At 43.5% G+C, this 17,599-nt stretch overlaps 2 protein-coding genes across 14 annotated transcripts in view; one reads left to right on the top strand and one right to left on the bottom strand.

Moving 5' to 3' along the window:
- The window catches only part of prdm11 (PR domain containing 11), a 362,582-nt gene that overhangs the window by 200,551 nt on the left and 144,432 nt on the right, over nucleotides 1–17,599 (top strand). The window lies entirely within an intron of this gene.
- LOC118396354 (AP-3 complex subunit beta-2) overlaps nucleotides 1–17,599 on the bottom strand; it is a 96,500-nt gene that overhangs the window by 13,598 nt on the left and 65,303 nt on the right. For 5 of the 12 annotated variants that reach the window (XM_052465368.1, XM_052465359.1, XM_052465364.1 and 2 more), the window contains exons 15-21: nucleotides 17,359–17,535; nucleotides 15,789–15,975; nucleotides 15,349–15,479; nucleotides 8,437–8,475; nucleotides 7,477–7,591; nucleotides 6,511–6,697; nucleotides 605–776 (exon numbers count right to left, since the gene is read on the bottom strand). In XM_052465368.1, coding sequence (XP_052321328.1) covers nucleotides 605–776; nucleotides 6,511–6,697; nucleotides 7,477–7,591; nucleotides 8,437–8,475; nucleotides 15,349–15,479; nucleotides 15,789–15,975; nucleotides 17,359–17,535 — 1,008 coding nt within the window. The remainder of the gene's footprint in view (nucleotides 1–604; nucleotides 777–6,510; nucleotides 6,698–7,476; nucleotides 7,592–8,436; nucleotides 8,476–15,348; nucleotides 15,480–15,788; nucleotides 15,976–17,358; nucleotides 17,536–17,599) is intronic. The other 7 variants (XM_052465369.1, XM_052465371.1, XM_052465365.1 and 4 more) reach the window with 3 other exon arrangements.

Below are 17,599 nucleotides of genomic sequence, written 5' to 3'. Positions count from 1 at the left end.
TTTATTTATGGAGTGTGCGACTTTCTTTATTTGATAGTCCACTGGGAATGTTGACATCAAAGAATATCTATGTGCTTTATGCCAATATTGTCACGCCTTGGTCTTAGTATTTTGTGTTTTCTTTCTTTATTTGGTCAGGCCAGGGTGTGACATGGGTTATTGTGGTGTGTTTTTTGTCTTGGGGTTTTGTGGGGTGACTAATTAGTCTATGGCTGCCTGAGGCGGTTCTCAATCAGAGTCAGGTGATTCTCGTTGTCTCTGATTGGGAACCATATTTAGGTAGCCTGGGTTTCACTGTGTATTTTGTGGGTGATTGTTCCTGTCTCTGTGTAGTGTTCACCAGATAGGCTGTAATAGGTTTTCACGTTTCGTTTGTTGTTTTTTTGTATATTATAGTTATTTCATGTATCGTCGAGTCTTCATTAAAGAACATGAGTAACCACCACGCTGCATTTTGGTCCGCTTCTCCTTCAACTGACGAACGCCTTTACAAATATCAAATAATGCCAATTTAGAATGTGTGTGTTACGTCTCTCACTGTGTGTGTGTGTGTGTGTGTGTGTATATCTGTAGTACGTGTATTTTCGAGTCTTTCATTACCCACCTTCTTTTTCTTCTTGGTCTCCTCCTCTGACTCCTCTTCTGACTCCTCCTCCTCTGACTCGCTGCTCTCTGACTCACTATCGTCGTCCTCCTCGGATTCTGACTCGGAGCTACCAATCCGCGGTTTGCTCTTCTTCTCACTTTTCTTCACATCCTCTCCACTGCTCGGCTCACTGTGATGCAATGGTAAACAAGTATAAAAAGGTTTAATGAAGGAATTTCACATCTTTAGAGCTCATGTCATAGCATTGCATTTCCTAGTGCTCTGCTACAGATTTTGACTACATTCTTTGGGTTACACACATCAGATTGAATATGAATTAATAGGTAAAGACAAAACATACAATTTAAACTTTTGACTGGAATTCCTCTTTAATCATTATCCAATTTATGTATAATTGAGATTAGGGCCAACAATTCATCGTCAATAGCTGATATTAAAGATACATTATAATGGTTTTGTATCATTTTAGCCAGTAGTTTTGAAAGTAGCGCTCACGAGCCAAAATGTGACCCCGAAAATTGTGCACAATTGTGTACATCATCATTGTTCTCGAGCCTCTGTAAAGTGTGAGAAGAGAAGAGAAGAAAAAAAATGTGGTGTGCATGTGGGGTGTTCATGTTGGGCTCATTGGACAATACTGTGCTGACCTGATCCCACCTCCCACTTTAATCTTGCAATCTCATTGGACATCGTTCCACCTGCCAATCAACATTGTCTATCAGCTTCGGTTGTCACGCATGGTCTCGTCAGGTTAGTATGGCAAACCAGCAAGCGAATGTGATAATGTCATTTTATACAACGGAAAATGTATACTTATGTTTGCATCAAATGTCCGACTCCTTGAAAGTCAGGTATCAATTATATCATATGCCTACGTGATGAATGATGATCGCTGGCAATTAACAGCTGTAGTGTTGCCTACATTGGATTGCCCCATATCATAGAATATGTGTGTGAAAGTTTATAAAGACAAAAAGTAAACACATTAAATGATTTGATTTAGATGGACGGTTGAGACAACATAAAGGGGAATCTGGTAATGAATGGTGTGGCTGTTGAACAAGTTACTTTGTGTTACCGTAGATAGTAAACTGTCAAGTTCAAAACATATCGATTCAATTGTAAAGATGGGGAGAGGTCTGCCCGTAATAAATAGATGCTCTTTTTCATAACACATTCCAAAAAGCAAGTCCTGCAGGCTCTAGTTCTGTCATATCTTGATTATTGGGGTGGCAGCGTAGCCTAGTGGTTAGAGCGTTGGACTAGTAACCGGAAGGTTGCGAGTTCAAACCCCTGAGCTGACAAGGTACAAATCTGTCGTTCTGCCCCTGAACAGGCAGTTAACCCACTGTTCCCAGGCCGTCATTGAAAATAAGAATGTGTTCTTAATTGACTTACCTGGTTAAATAAAGGTTAAAAAAAATCAAAAAAATAAATAAAATTGTCCAGGTCGTGTGGTCGAGTGCTGCAAGGAAAGACCTAGTTAAGCTGACCCAGAACAGAGTGGTACGTCTTGCTCTTCATTGTAATCAGAGGGCTAATATAAATACTATGCATGCCAGTCTCTCTTGGTTAACTGTTGAGGAGAGACTGACTGCATCACTTCTTTTTATAAATTGTTTGCATAGTCAACTTACACCTCTGACACACACACTTACCCCACCAGACATGCCCACCAGGGGTCTTTTCACAGTCCCCAAATCCAGAACAAATTCAAAAAAGCATACAGCACTATATATAGTCATTATTTCATGGAACTCTCATCTCATATTGCTCAGATTAACAGCAAACCTGGTTAAAAAAAAGCAAAGCAACACTCACGGCACAAAACCTCTCCCCTATTTGACCTAGATAGTTTGTGTGTATGGATTGATATGTAGGCTACGTGTGCCATTTTTAAATGGATGTACTTCTGTTCTTGAGCTGTTCTTGTCAATTAATGTCAAATCAAATGTTATTGGTCACATACACATGGTTAGCAGATGTTAATGCGAGTGTTGCGAAATGCTTCTGCTTCTAGTTCCGACCATGCAGTAATATCTAACAATTTCACAACAGCTACCTTATACACACACAAGTGTAAAGGAATGAATAAGAATATGTACATATAAATAAATGGATGAGCGATGGCCTCGCGGCATAAGCAAGATGTAGTAGATGGTATAGAGTACAGTATATACATATGAGATGAGTAATGTAGGGTATGTAAACATTATATAAAGTGGCATTGTTTAAAGTGACTAGTGATACATTTATTTCATCCAGTTATTAGTGATTAAAGTGGCTAGAGATTTTAGTTGGTATGTTGGCAGCAGCCACTCAATGTTAGTGATGGCTGTTTAAAAGTCTGATGTCCTTGAGATAGAAGCTGTTTTTCAGTCTCTCGGTCCCAGCTTTGATGCACCTGTACTGACCTCGCCTTCTGGATGATTGCGGGGTGAACAGGCAGTGGCTCGGGTGGTTGTTGTCCTTGATGATCTTTATGGCCTTCCTGTGACATCGGGTGGTGTTAGGTGTCCTGGAGGGCAGGTAGTTTGCCCCCGGTGATGCGTTGTGCAGACCTCACTACCCTCTGGAGAGCCTTACAGTTCTGGGCGGAGCAGTTGCTGTACCAGGCGGTGATACAGCCCGACAGGATGCTCTCGATTGTGCATCTGTAAAAGTTTGTGAGTGCTTTTGGTGACAAGCCAAAAGGGGTTGAAGAGGCACTGTTGCGCCTTCTTCACCACGCTGTCTGTGTGGGTGGACCATTTCAGTTCGTCCGTGAGGTTGTACGGCGAGGAACTTAAAACGTTCTACCCTCTCCACTACTGTCCCGTCGATGTGGATAGGCGGGTGCTCCCTCTACTGTTTCCTGAAGTCCACAATCATCTCCTTTGTTTTTTTGACGTTGAGTGTGAGGTTATTTTCCTGACACCACACTCCAAGGGCCCTCACCTCCTCCCTGTAGGCCGTCTCGTCATTGTTGGTAATCAAGCCTAACACTGTAGTGTCGTCTGCAAACTTGATGATTGAATTGGAGGTGTGCATGGCCACGCAGTCATGGGTGAACCGGGAGTACAGGAGAGGGCTGAGAACGCACCCTTGTGAGCCTCCAGTGTTGAGGATCAACGGGGTGGAGCTGTTGTTTCCTACGCTCACCGCCTGGGGGCAACCCATCAGAAAGTCAAGGACCCAGCTGCAAAGAGCGGGGTCGAGACCCAGGGTCTCGAGCTTAATGACGAGTTTGGAGGGTACTATGATGTTAAATGCTGAGCTGTAATCGATGCACAGCATTCTTACATAGGTATTCCTGTTGTCCAGATGGGTTGGGGAAGTGTGCAGTGTGATTGCGTCGTCTGTGACCTATTGGGGCGGTAAGCAAATTGGAGGGTGTCAGGTAGGGTGGAGGTAATATGGTCCTTGACTAGTCTCTCAAAGCATTTCATGATGACGGAAGTGAGTGCAATGGGGGATAGTCGTTTAGCTTAGTTACCTTAACTTTCTTGGGAACAGGAACAATGGTGGCCCTCTTGAAGCATGTGGGAACAGCAGACTGGGATAGGGATTGATTGAATATGTCCGTAAACACACCAAGACACCAGCATGCTCTGAGGACGCGGCTAGGGATGCCGTCTGGGCCGGCAGCATTGCGAGGGTTAACACGTTTAAATGTTTTACTCATGTTGGCTGCGGTGAAGGACAGCACGCAGGTTTTGGTAGCGGGCCGTGTCAGTGGCACTGTATTGTCCTCAAAGCGAGCAAAGAAGTTGTTTAATTTGTCTGGGAGCAAGACGTAGGTGTCCGCAATGGGCTGGTTTTCTTTTTGTAATCCGTGATTGACTGTAGACCCTGCCACATAGGTCTCGTGCCTGAGACGTTGAATTGTGACTCTACTTTGTCTCTATACTGACACTTAGCTTGTTTGATTGCCTTGCGGAGGGAATAACTATACTGTTTATATTCGATCATGTTTCCGGTCGCCTTGCCATGATTAAAAGCAGTGGTTTGCGCTTTCAGCTTTGCACGAATGCTGCCATCAATCCACAGTTTCTGGTTGGGAAAGGTTTTAATAGTCACTGTGGGTACAACATCACCGATGCACTTGCTAATAAACTTGCTCACTGAATCAGCGTATCTATCAATATTGTCTGAGGCTATCAGGAACATATCCCAGTTCACATGATCGAAGCAATCTTGAAATGGAGTCGTGGTCAGATTTGCTGAAAGGAGGGCGAGGGAGGGATTTGTATGCGTCGCGGAAGTTAGAGTAGCAATGATCCAGAATGTTGCCAGCCCAGGTTGTGCATTCGATATGCTGATAAAATTTAGGGAGCCTTGTTTTCAGAGTAGCTTTGTTAAAATCCCCAGCTACAATAAATGCGCCTCAGGATATATGGTTTCCAGTTTACAGGGCTGTCGAGGTGTCTGCTTGGGGGAGGGGGATATACACGGCTGTGATTATAATCGAAGAGAATTCTCTTGGTAGATAATGCAGGTGGCATTTGATTGTAAGGAATTCTAGGTCAGGTGAGCAAAAGGGCGGCTTGAGTCCCTGTATGTTGTTATGATCACACCAAGACTCTTTAATCAAAAGGCAAACACCCCTGTCCTTCTTCTTACCAGAGAGATGTTTGTTTCTGTCGGCGTGATGTGTGAAGAAACCGGGTGGCTGTACTGACTCTGATAACATATCCCGAGTGAGCAATGTTTCCGTGAAACAGATAATGTTACAATCTCTGATGCCTCCCTGGAAGGCAACCCTTGCTTGAATTTCGTATACCTTGTTGTCAAGAGACTAGACATTGACGAGTAGTATACTCGGGAGCAGTGAGCAATGTGCCCGTCTATGGAGCCTGACCAGAAGACCGCTCTGTCTGCCCCTTCTGCGGCGCCGTTGTTTTGGGTCTCCTATTGGGATCCGATCCATTGTCCTGGGTGGTGGTCCAAACAGAGGATCCGCTTTGGGAAAGTCATATTCCTGGTCATAATGTTGGTAAGTTGACGTTGCTCTTATATCCAATACTTCTTCCCGGCTGTAAGTAATAAGACCTAAGATTTCCTGGGGTAGCAATGTAAGAAATAATACATAAAAAACAAAATACTGCATAGTTTCCTAAGAACACGAAGCGAGGTGACCATCTCTGTCAGCTCCATCATCTCTGGTCTGTTCCGTTTTTTTGTCATGTTTCATGTGGACCACAGGAAGAGTAGCTGCTGCTTTCGCAACAGCTAATGGGGATTCTAATAAAATACCGAATACCAAGGTAGGCCAATAATTTTTCATCTAAAAAATGAGTGAACGTTTGAGGTACACATTTCTCGAGCGCATCAAAGTTGTATGTTGTCTTGCGATTCACGAAAGGGATGGATGGACGCGTGCCTTGTAAAAATCTTATAGCTTATTCCACAATATATTCCAAAATGTTAACAAAATACACCAAAAACATAATTTCGGAGATACAAGTTGTGAGCATAGTTTTTCTGATTGGGTTAACAATGATCTTCTAATGTGTGCCTACAATGCCATCTTTAGCGCTCAACATTTTCTGGTTTACAGAGAAATACATTGAAAGAGATCTATGAAACCACTACCGAAGTCTAATACATCTAACTTAGCATTTTAAATGTTTTATCACTTATGATGCATGGATTTGATTGATGCATTCAATGTATTTTCACTGTTATCAAAATAACTAAATGATAAGCCATGCAGCCACTTGAAAACTTGCTTCAGAGTGGGGGTTCACTACATCACAGGAACGAGCACATTCTAAAGGTTGGCAGGTTAGACTGGAGATGGTTCATAAATGCATAATAAACAATACACTGACATGTCGATTCCAAAACGTGAGGTTTAAAAAAATAACAAGGTAGTTTTCAATTTTCCGGAAACATTTCTTTAAGCGAAAAATGTGTGCTACCTTTCACTTTCTGGAACTGGTTTCCTTGCTTTGATCTTCTCCACATTCTTCTTTTTCTTCTTCCCCTCTTCCTCCTCGTCCTCATCGCTTGCAGACTCAGACTCCTCGTTGCTCTCCTCACTCTCGGATCCCGAGCCGCTCTCCTCACTGCCACTGCCACTCTCTGAGCCGCTGGCTGTGTCTGAGGCTGGGGGGTGGAGAGGATAGGTTTCTATTCATCCCATGCTACACAGATTTTGTCTCATATACTTGAAGGTCGGGTTGCAAAAGACCTGTAGGTTATTGGCATTTTCAGAATTTTAAAAAATGAACAGGCCATTTACGGCAACTTTGGTCATTTATACTTGAATAACTTTTTTTTTTTAATGGATTCATATAAAATATACATTTTTTGTTCATCTGTCTCCCCATTTTCTATGAGGTTATAGTGGAAAATAAGCCAATAAATTTCAAAAGCATTGAATCAACAATGGCATCATTTTCAAATAACTCTGCAACTGTCACAACTATTTACTTTTTCACAACTGCCTCCAAAACATTTACAACAAAGACATATTGACATAGTAAAATAAATAAAAGTGTGTAAAAATATAAAGGATATTTCATGCTGAAACCCTGATATTAAACACCAACGGTATTCACTAAATTGATGGGTTATATTTTGGATAATGTTTTACAGATTTTTCATAATTGTCTTTAATTTTAAAATCATCTAATCTTATTATTTTATAAAAATTACATAAAATCCTTGAATGTTTCCCAGATTCTGGTGGTTTACTGGTAAACGTAATATACCCTCCCTTTGCAACCCTACTCGTAGGACATGATAAAACACATATAGGCAAACATTTCCACGGATGCACACACACAAACGCTTTTTACGTTATCACAGTATTATTCTTCATGCTAGCACGTGTGGTGAAGCGGGTTGTGCGGTTGTGAATGGAAGTAAGCAGCCCTAGTCACCACTGTCAGCAGACTCGGTCGGGCCAGACTCGCCCTCCGAGTCAGAGTAGAATGGCTTGTCCGCCTTCTTTTCTTTCCTTTTCTCACGGCTGCTGCACTTGGTCCACTCCGGCACCTGGCAAAGAGGTCAGAGGTCAAAGAGTCAGCCGTGTCACCACCACGTCCGAAGCATTTCAATGGAAGCAGAGAAGAGGGGTTCATCCGAAATGCCACCGTATTCCCTAATGCAATACTTTTGACCAGGGCCCGCATAGGGCTCAGGTCAAAAGTAACGCGCTATAGGGGAATGGGGTGCCATTTCGGATGCAGCCAAGGATCGAAGACGCAGCATGGCCATGACTGCTTCCCCCTGGGACCGACCCTGTGAAACAAACCAACCAGCCATAATGGGCATCCATTATGGTACAGTCCCGGGAAGCTTTAGTTTACACAATTGTCATAACATGTACTGTGTAACATGTTTAACTTGTATTTATCGTTTTCCACAGCTAGGTGGCAGCACCAAGGTGATGCCTTCATGGCCAGTTTGGTAATAGTGTTTGATTTAGATTTTTTAAAGGGAGTAGTTCCAATAAAGATGTGATGTCCTCCAGGAGTAGTCAATGTCCTGGCACTGAAAAATGTAACGACATTCAAATGTATTGTATTAACCAGGGTGTATTCTTTTCTATTCTTACTGATACGGTATGTTGTTTATCTCACATGCAAAAGACAACAACAACAACCACAAAAAGTAAGAAGAAGAGAAGTTTCAACAAGTGGGAGGACCGTCAACTCTTCTGAAGGAATCAACTCTTTAATGGTAGAGGCAGAGGAGGTTGCTGAGCTGGGTAGTTTTGCTGAGTTAGCTAGGCACAGAACAGCAGCTACGGTATGCCTGGGGTGTCAAAAAGCACTTTGGCGCTTTGGGGAAGGGGGGGGGGCTCAAAGAGGCAAGCTCTTTGCCACTGACTGACTCACGCTGGTTAAAGTTGTGACTCTTTCAAGCAGCGTAATAACCTGGCAGGACGGAAGAAAGAAAAAGATTGGGATGGAAGTGAGATGACAAAAAGGAAGAAAAGTCTAGAAAGAGGTATAAAAAAACAAGGCAAAAAGGAACAGACGGATTCAAGTTGCACTTACTCAATACTGTTCAAAAACAGTTTTCACTTCTAAGCGATTGTTACTACAAGGCCTTATCTTACTCTCTTAAAAAAAATATGATTTAACCACAATTAAGCATTCATTAAACAACATTACCAAAGTACTTTAAACATTACTTCTACAACTTGAAATTACTTCAACTAGCAATTTGTTAACTTACTTTAACCAAGTTATTAAATAACTTAATACAGTTCAAGTTAACAAATTCACAATTACTTATGGTTATCATAATCATTACGGTACATCCAATATCTAAGACTATACATCAATGGTAAAGCATGAGGTGGTGTTTGCTTATTGAACTTCGCTATGGTAGTGTAACCATGATTGAATGAATCCAGCGGGGGTTGAATGGTGGAATACATGAGGAGAAGAACATAGAAGATCGAGAGAGGCAGATTTTGGATTGGAAACAAGGTTGGCACACACCGCACAACAAGAAAGAGTCAAACACAGCAGTTCACACGCAAAATACACAAACTGTACCACTAACACAAGTCCAATTTCTGTTACTAAAATTAGAGACCAGTAGCCTAACTATCCATCTAGCTACGGTCCATTTCAAAACTGAAACTTTCTCTTTATATAAATAGCTATAAGAGATAGAGCTGACTTGGACTTCTATAGCATTAATTCTTGAAATATGTTCATAGAATACCTGTAGCAATTTACCATCCTTTATAGGCTCAGCTAAGTAATAAGTGAATTCCCCATCTAAACCAATCGGCACTTTGACATCCAACACCAATCTTTTTTAATATGGTGCCACAGCTGGTGTGCGATCTTAAATATTTACATCCGGCAGTACTGCTCAGCGGAGTTGGAATACTTATTTAAAAACTGTAGACCATACTATTTACCAATAATTGTCATCTATATTTTTCGTAGCTGTCTATTTACCACCACAAACCAATGCTGGCACTAAGACCGCACTCAACGAGCTGTATAGGGCCATAAGCAAACAAGAAAATGCTCATCCAGAGGCAGCGCCCCTAGTTGCGTTTTTTTTTTACGCAGGGAAACTGAAATCTGTTTTATCACATTTCTACCCGCATGTCACCTGTGCAACTACAGGAGAAAGAAATCTAGATCACCTTTACTCCACACACAGAAACAAATACAAAGCTCTTCCTCTGCCTCCATTTGGCAAATCTAACCATAACTCCATCCTCCTGATTCCTTACAAGCAAACACTCAAACAGAAAGTACCATTGACTCAGGCAACACAGAAGTTGTCCGATGAAGCGGATGCTTTGCTACAGGACTGTTTCCCTAGCACAGACTGGAATATTTTCCGGAATTCATCCGATGGCATTGAGGAGTTTACAACATCAGTCACCGGCTTCATTAATAAAGTACATTGATGACATCATCCCCACAGTGACAGTGCGTACATATCCCAACCAGAAGCAATGGATTACAGGCAACATCCGCACTGACCTACAGGCTAGAGCTGCCACTTTCAAGGAACGGGACATTAATCCGAAGTAGTAGGATTTGATCTTAGTCCTGTATTGACGCCTTGCCTGTTTGATGGCTCCTGCTATGACCTTTGACAAGCAAATCAAACAGACAAAGCGTCAATACAGGCCTAAGATTGCATCCTACTACACTGGCTCTGATACTCGTCGGATGTTGCAGGGCTTGCAAACTATTACAGATTACAACAGGGAACCCAGCCGCGAGCTGCCAAGTGATGTGAGCCTACCAGATGAGCTAAATGCCTTCTATGCTTGCTTCAAGGCAAGCAACACTGAACCATGCATGAGAGTACCTGCTATTCCGGACGACTGTTTGACCACACTCTCCGTAGCCGATGTAAACAGGTTAACATTCACAAGGCCGCAGGGCAGACAGATTACTAGGACGGGTAAGAGCATGCGCTGGCAAGTGTCTTCACTGACATTTCCAACCTCTCCCTGACACATCCTGTAATAGCTAAATGTTTCAAGCAGTCCCTGTGCCAAGGTAACCTGTCTAAATGACTATCACCCCGTAGCACTCACATATGTAGCCATGAAATGCTTTGAAAGGCTGGTCATGGCTCACATCAACACCATTATCCCATACACCCTGGACCCACTCCAATTCGCATACCACAGATGACGCAAACTCTATTGCACTCCACACTATCCTGTCCCACCTGTACCAGAGGAACACCTTGTGAGAATGCTGTTCATTGACTACAGCTCAACATTCAACACCATAGTGCCCTCCAAGCTCATCCCTAAGCTAAGGACCCTGGGACTGAACACCTCCCTCTGCAACCTGGACTTCCTGATGGGCTGCCTCAGGTGGTGAGGGTAGGCAACATCACATTCGCCATGCTGAACCTTTAACATGGGGTCCCCTCAGGGGTGCATGCTTAGTCCCCCCTGTACTCCCCGTTCACCCACAATTGCGTGGCACAACTCCAAAACCATAATTAAGTTTGCTGACGACAAGACAGTGGTAGGCCTGATCACCGACGACGGTGAGACAGTCTATAAGGAGGAGGTCAGAGACCCGGCAGTGTGGTGCCAGGACAACAACCTCTCCCTCAACGGAAGCAAGACAAAGGAGCTGATCATGGACTGGGGATTGGTCGAGAGCTTCAAGTTCCTCGGTGTCCACATCACTAACGATCTATCATGGTCCACACAAACCAACACAGTTGTGAAGAGGGCACAACAATACCTTGGGTTTGGCCGGCCGAGATAGCCTTGTCCCATCGCGCTCTAGTGACTCCTATGGCGGGCCGGGCGCATGCACGCTGACACGGTCGCCCGGTGTACGGTTATTCCTCCGACACATTGGTGCGGCTGGCTTCCGGGTTAAGCGGGCATTTTGTCAAGAAACAGTGCAGCTTGGCTGGGTCAGGCGCACGACTCTTGACCATCGCCTCACCCAAGTCCGTACAGGAGTTGCAGCGATGGGGCAAGACTGTGACTACCAATTGGATACCAATACATTGGGGAGAAAAAGGGGTAAATAAAAAAAGATTCTATAGCTGCATTACTGAGAGCATCTTGACTGGCTGCAACACCGCTTGGTATGGCAACTGCTTGGCTTCGACCACAAGGGGCTACAGAGGGTAGTGCATATGGCCCAGTACATCACTGGGGCCAAGCTCCCTGCTATCTAGGACCTATATAACAGGTGGTGTCAGAGGAAATTCCTAATAATTGTCAAAGACTACACTCTGCTACCGCACGGCAAGCGTTAACGATGCAACAAGCCATATGACTGCTAAATATAAAAAAAATATAAAATAAACGTATCATGCAACAATTCCAAAATTTGACTGAGTTACAGTTCATATAAAGGAAATCAGTCAATTGAAATAAATTCATTAGACCCTAATCTATGGATTTCACATGACTGGGAATACAGATATGCATCTTTTGTTCACAAACACCTTAAAATAAATGTGCCTCACAATGGGCCTCAGGATCTCATCATGGTATTTCTGTGCATTCAAGTTGCCATTGATAAAACACAATTATTTTAGTTGTCTTATGCCTTCCCCACCGCCACAACGGGGCACTTTGTTCAAAATGTTGACATTAGCAAACCTGTTGAGCGGCTGGTTGGACGTACTGCCAATTGCAATCTGTGGCATTGTGTTGTGTGACAAAACTGCACATTAGAGTGGCCTTTTATTGCATTTACATGTTGCGTTTATATATTCTTCATAATTACAGTATTTTACTAGGTGAATTTCACTTTTACTTGAGGCATTTTCTATTAAGGTGTCATGACTCTCCTGTGAGGATCGAAGGATCAGGTTACTGTGAGTCCGCTCTACAGCGCCCTCTCTCTCCCGCAGAGGGGGAGAGGGGTGACGTTGGCCATTTTATGGCGCTCGTAAATATCTTGTAGAAACAGGATTGAAGGGATTGAAACCTTTCGTTTCAAGGAGATTACTCCCGCCAAATCTACAATCTCAAAAGTCTGGATAATGAACAATATTTCTGTAATGCAAACATTGGGAATGGTCCGTGGGTATTTAAAGAATACTGATGTTAGTCTTCTAAATGAAAAAATAGTTTTTCATATAAAGTCTTAACCAGTCAGTGACCACACCCACGTGGGCAAAAACATTATGTCGGCGTCATGGAACGCCCCCTTTGCCAGAGTGCATAAAACCCCTCGCGAAGAATTAACATATCAGACCAAGCAGGTGGACGGTGTTGAACTGGACGTCACAAATGGTTAGACTCTTTGAGACCAGAAAAATGTGGAGCGTGACTGCACGTTGAAATGGTAGGAATTTAAATATCTAGATATAGTACATTGCTGGGTTGCTACGGGCGTGTAAAATGGTTAGACTCTACATTAGACCCGCGTGACCGACTGCGTGAGCTGAAAGATACGAAATGGTTAGAAATTCTCTCGATGAAGAAGACGACAACACAGGAACATTAATTCTGCAGCTGTTTAAGTATTATTCAACTGTATGTACAATTGTGGAATTCCTTTGTTTTTCCCTTTCCTTCTCTTTTGAATCCTCCATTTTGTGTAACAAGCCGTCATATCGGTTTAGTCCACTAGGGACCTTTCATTGCATTGTGTTAGTAAACAATAACTATACTGTGTGTTTATGTATTTCTGTATGATTATTTAGTTAGTTAGTAAATAAATAATTATGCCCATTTGTATATCGCTGATTCATCATTTATGCTAGGGTTCATGCAGATATCCAAGAATATTGACTGTGACTGATGTAAGAGATATTGATATCTTTAGAGTTTAGTCAGGAGATTGTTAAACTTGTTAAACTTGTTAAATAACTTTTCCCGTGGTGCCCCAGATTACTACTTAATGAATTGTTATATGATTAATTTAATTGCGTAATAATTGAACGTGGTATGTAATTATTTTATAAAATAACAGTCAAACACATTAATGATAGTCATGACACGACAAAGGTATTTTTACTTTCACTCAAGTATGATAATTGGGTACTTTTTACACCACTGGACAGAATCCTCTGCAAAGGGTTCTACCCAGCACCAAATAGGGTTCCCCTATGGGGACAAATCAAAAACCCCGAGATGGTTCTACTTAGCACCTTTTTTTCTAGTGTAGCTAGACTATCCATACGATAAGATCAACTAGTTATTTGGGCAAACTACCCCTTCAAGTGTCTGAAATTAGTCATTTGGATGAACTCTCTCTTTAAGTCACTGAAGTGCCCTGTTTGAGTGGTACAGAGAAATTAGAGAGAGAGTAGGGCAGTCAGCAGAAATACACTGCACTCTCAAACGGGAGGCACCTCTCGCGTGTCTCCTAGCAAGCCAATCCGCCCCTCACTGCTGGTTATGACCTCCTCTATCTGCGGACCGAGGGCAGAGAGAGAGAGGTCATGGGGTCAAAAGTTACCAGGCACAAATCCACATGTGAACTCGTTTGGAAACCTGCTTTGGTCATGAATGACACATTAATGCAGAATCATGGGGAATGAAAAGACATTGTTAAAACAAACATAAACAGTTCACGGAGCAACGATAAACCAATGGAACAAGCAAACCAAATCAAGAATTCAAGTCCCTCCTCCAGCGCAACAAAAACATTTTTTTAAAGGGTTTTGAAGGCGGATTTGGACGTAAAGGAGCGAGACTTAAGGATATTGATTTGATGTCAGCCTTTGGCACATATCGTTGAAAATGAACCGATGGCACATGGAATGATAATGTGGAAAAATGGGAGCCTCTGTGGTTTGGCTAATTAGAGGTGTTTAGGTGACACATTACTGCACGGTGGTTATTTGAGTCTGTGTGGTGTGTTTTAGTAACAGTACATTTGCTGGGTTGTTTTCATTAGGCATCAAACAGAAGAAAACTACTTGGAGTTGTCCAATAAACGCTTATTATCGTTTTCCGTTGTAAAATGAATAAGACCCTGTTTTCCCTCTTTTCTGTGTGTTTCCAAGCTGAGCTGCATTGCTGGAAGGTACCCTTCCACCCCCTTATGCCATGTGCCATTGGCTCACGCAGGTGAGATATCACCAAAGAGGGTGGGGGTGTGGGTGATTGAGTGTTTGTTACCCTATAGAGGCCAGAGGAGCAAGGGGTCTAATGGGTAGCATGGTATTGGATAAACTTGGCAAGTAGGCCACAGCTAGGCCAGCTAGAGTTTACTAGCGGACACCTGACAGGGATTTCCCAATTTCACTAGTGTGTGCTCAGGTGTGATAGCTAACTAGCCTCAGCTGCCATTAGCATAACAACATTCCACTCTGTTACCAGTTGATCGGAGTTCACACTACGACAGGTCATTCCTGTTGCCCAGTCAATTTCAGATTCATTCTGTTACGTTATTAGCTGTTACGTAATCATGTTTACTGGGCAGATAATATGGCAACCATACAGTTCAAGCATCTGGGTCCTTGAACTTGACTAAAACAGAATTAACCTTTTCAGGACACATTCTGGCACCACTGGCAGTATGTGCGGAAGCAACATCCCATTGACAATGCATGGGAGACAATAGGGATGTGCGTAGTGTATACGTGGATGACGTTATGCTAATGAACAGTGAGTGACCAGTGAATGACTGGCAGGTGGTCATGATTAATGAAGTCAGTGTTATATGTCAGTGTCTCGGTGCTACTGCAATTTGGTGGTGGTGCTGCGCCCCCTCCAAGGCATTGCCCAACTAGAGGAGCGCCCCTCGGGCCCCCCTCGGGTTTTGGGGTGCCCCTAGAGGCCCCCTGTCTCTGGCTGTTACTGTTTCCACTGCACGCACAGACTCCTTCACCTCCACGTTGCGCACAGAGGGGTCTGGGGCGGCCTCGGGCCAGTCAGGCAGCACCTGGTAGCCGCCGGCCTTGGCATTCAGTAGGTGGGACAACGAGCCCAGCTGGAAGTGGTCTCGATCTGGAAAACACAGAGAAAAAAAGACAGTAAGATCCACATAATTACATAAAACATTACTATATTGTATCTCTATGGTATGAATTATGGTTAGGACCATGTTCACTTACAATTTATTCTAAAAGGCTTATGTCTGACAACACAAAACAGAAGCAGAAATAGTAAGAGTCTCAGATCTGAGTCCCTGGTCTCAGATCTGGTTGTGCCATCATGCCAACTCTGCGGTCATTATCGCCATAGACGTTGGCAGTAGAGCACAAACTGATCTGGGACCAGGCTAGTAAAAAAAGAACACCATCTGATGAAAGACACCTTTAAATGGAGATTCGAGGACGGGCGCAGGCTTAAGGGCCAGGAACAGCTTCTTGGCATACTTGCTGAGGGCACCACTCTTGTCAGTGGGCACGATGAGCTGGCGGATGAAGCGTGCCCGGTCGCGAATGTCATAGTTCTGGTCGTACTTGGCCAGGTTCAGCACGTACTGAGTGAGCAGTTTTGTCTGAGGGAGGAGAGGAACAAGGGAGGAGGGAGTGTGGGAGGAGAGGAAAAGAGAGAGAATGTTACTTTCAACTGGAGGGAGGTGACAGCTTGGTGCTAGAGACACAGAGAGAGAGACACAGAGAGAGAGATATTTCAACACTGTGGACAGTGCCAAAGGGATGACTGTATCATACCAGTGGATCATTGGTGGAAGTCCCATAGACATTGTAACGACTGTACAAGGGCCTTGGCTGTACCATAATGAATCATGCTGGAAGTCTAAATCACTCCCTACCTATGGAAAATATGCTTTAATGGTGAGATGGAAGTGTTTTTATCCAAAAAGGGAGTAAGCCTGCTTGTGCAGTAAAATGAGAACAACATTACTTGCTTCTCTGCCATCTTGGGAAAGGGTTTAATACAAGACACTGCTGCGAAGCTGGGGCGCGAAAGGACGTGGCCATACTAAACCCACTGTTTTCTCAGTGTTTTGGTAAAGGCTTTACAAATACAAGCTGCTGTACCAGCTGTTCCCAAGAGAACCATGGCATAGAAGGGGGAATAAAGACAAATGGAAAATATAGCCTAGTGCTGTGCCTGTCTTATTCTCATATGCTGAAACATGAGGTGATGGCGGCAGCTGAATGGCACGAGAATGGGCCTCAAGATATCTTTGTGCATTCAAATTGCCATCGATAAAATGCAATTGTGTTCGTTTTCCGTTGCTTATGCTGGCACATACCATAACCCTATCATGGGGCCCTCAATGTTGACATCAGCAAACCGCTTGCCCACACAACACCATACACGTGGTCTGCGGTTGCGAGGCTGGTTGGACGTCCTGCCAAATTCTCTTAAACGACGTGGGAGGCAGCTTATGGTAGAGAAATTAACATTCAATTCTCTGACAAAAAGCTCTGTTGGACATTCCTGCAGTCAGCATGCCAATTGCACACTCCCTCAAAACTTGAGACATCTGTGGTATTGTGTTGTGTGACAAAACTGCACATTTTAGAGTGGCCTTTTATTGTCCCCAGCACAAGGTGCACCTGTGTAATGATCATGCTGTTTAATCAGCTCCTTGATATGCCACACCTGTCAGGTGGATGGATTATCTTGGCAAAAGATAAATGCTCACTAACAGGGACGTAAACAAATTTGTGGACAACATTTGAGAGATTTAAGCTTTTTACATGTATAGAACATTTCTAGAATCTTTCATTTCACCTCATGAAACATGGGACCAACATTTTACATGTTGTGTTTATATTTTTATTCAGTGTAGATGCTGGCACCTGTTCGGAGTTGGCCACGTAGAGTTTGTCAGCCAGGAGATGGTTATAACACATAACGGCGTCATACATGCTCATCACAAGTCCTAAATGCATTATAACTGCATCACCTGTTTGGAGTTGGTCAGGTAGAGTTTGGCAGCCAGGTTGATGATCTGCAGCTTGACGATGTCTTCCTCATTGGTGAAGGTCTTGGCCATCTTCCTCAGGACATCCGGAGCGATCTTGGGAACGTGCTCGCAATACTCCCCGATCAACCACAGGATACTGGCCCGCGCCATGGGCACCTGTGTAGGCAGACAGCGCATGAACATTGGGCATGCAAACAGGCTGGGTCAAGTGGAGAAACTG

Source organism: Oncorhynchus keta, chromosome 17 (genome assembly GCF_023373465.1).
Source record: "Oncorhynchus keta strain PuntledgeMale-10-30-2019 chromosome 17, Oket_V2, whole genome shotgun sequence".
Taxonomy (NCBI): domain Eukaryota; kingdom Metazoa; phylum Chordata; class Actinopteri; order Salmoniformes; family Salmonidae; genus Oncorhynchus; species Oncorhynchus keta.
This window is presented reverse-complemented; position numbering and strand designations above follow the sequence as displayed.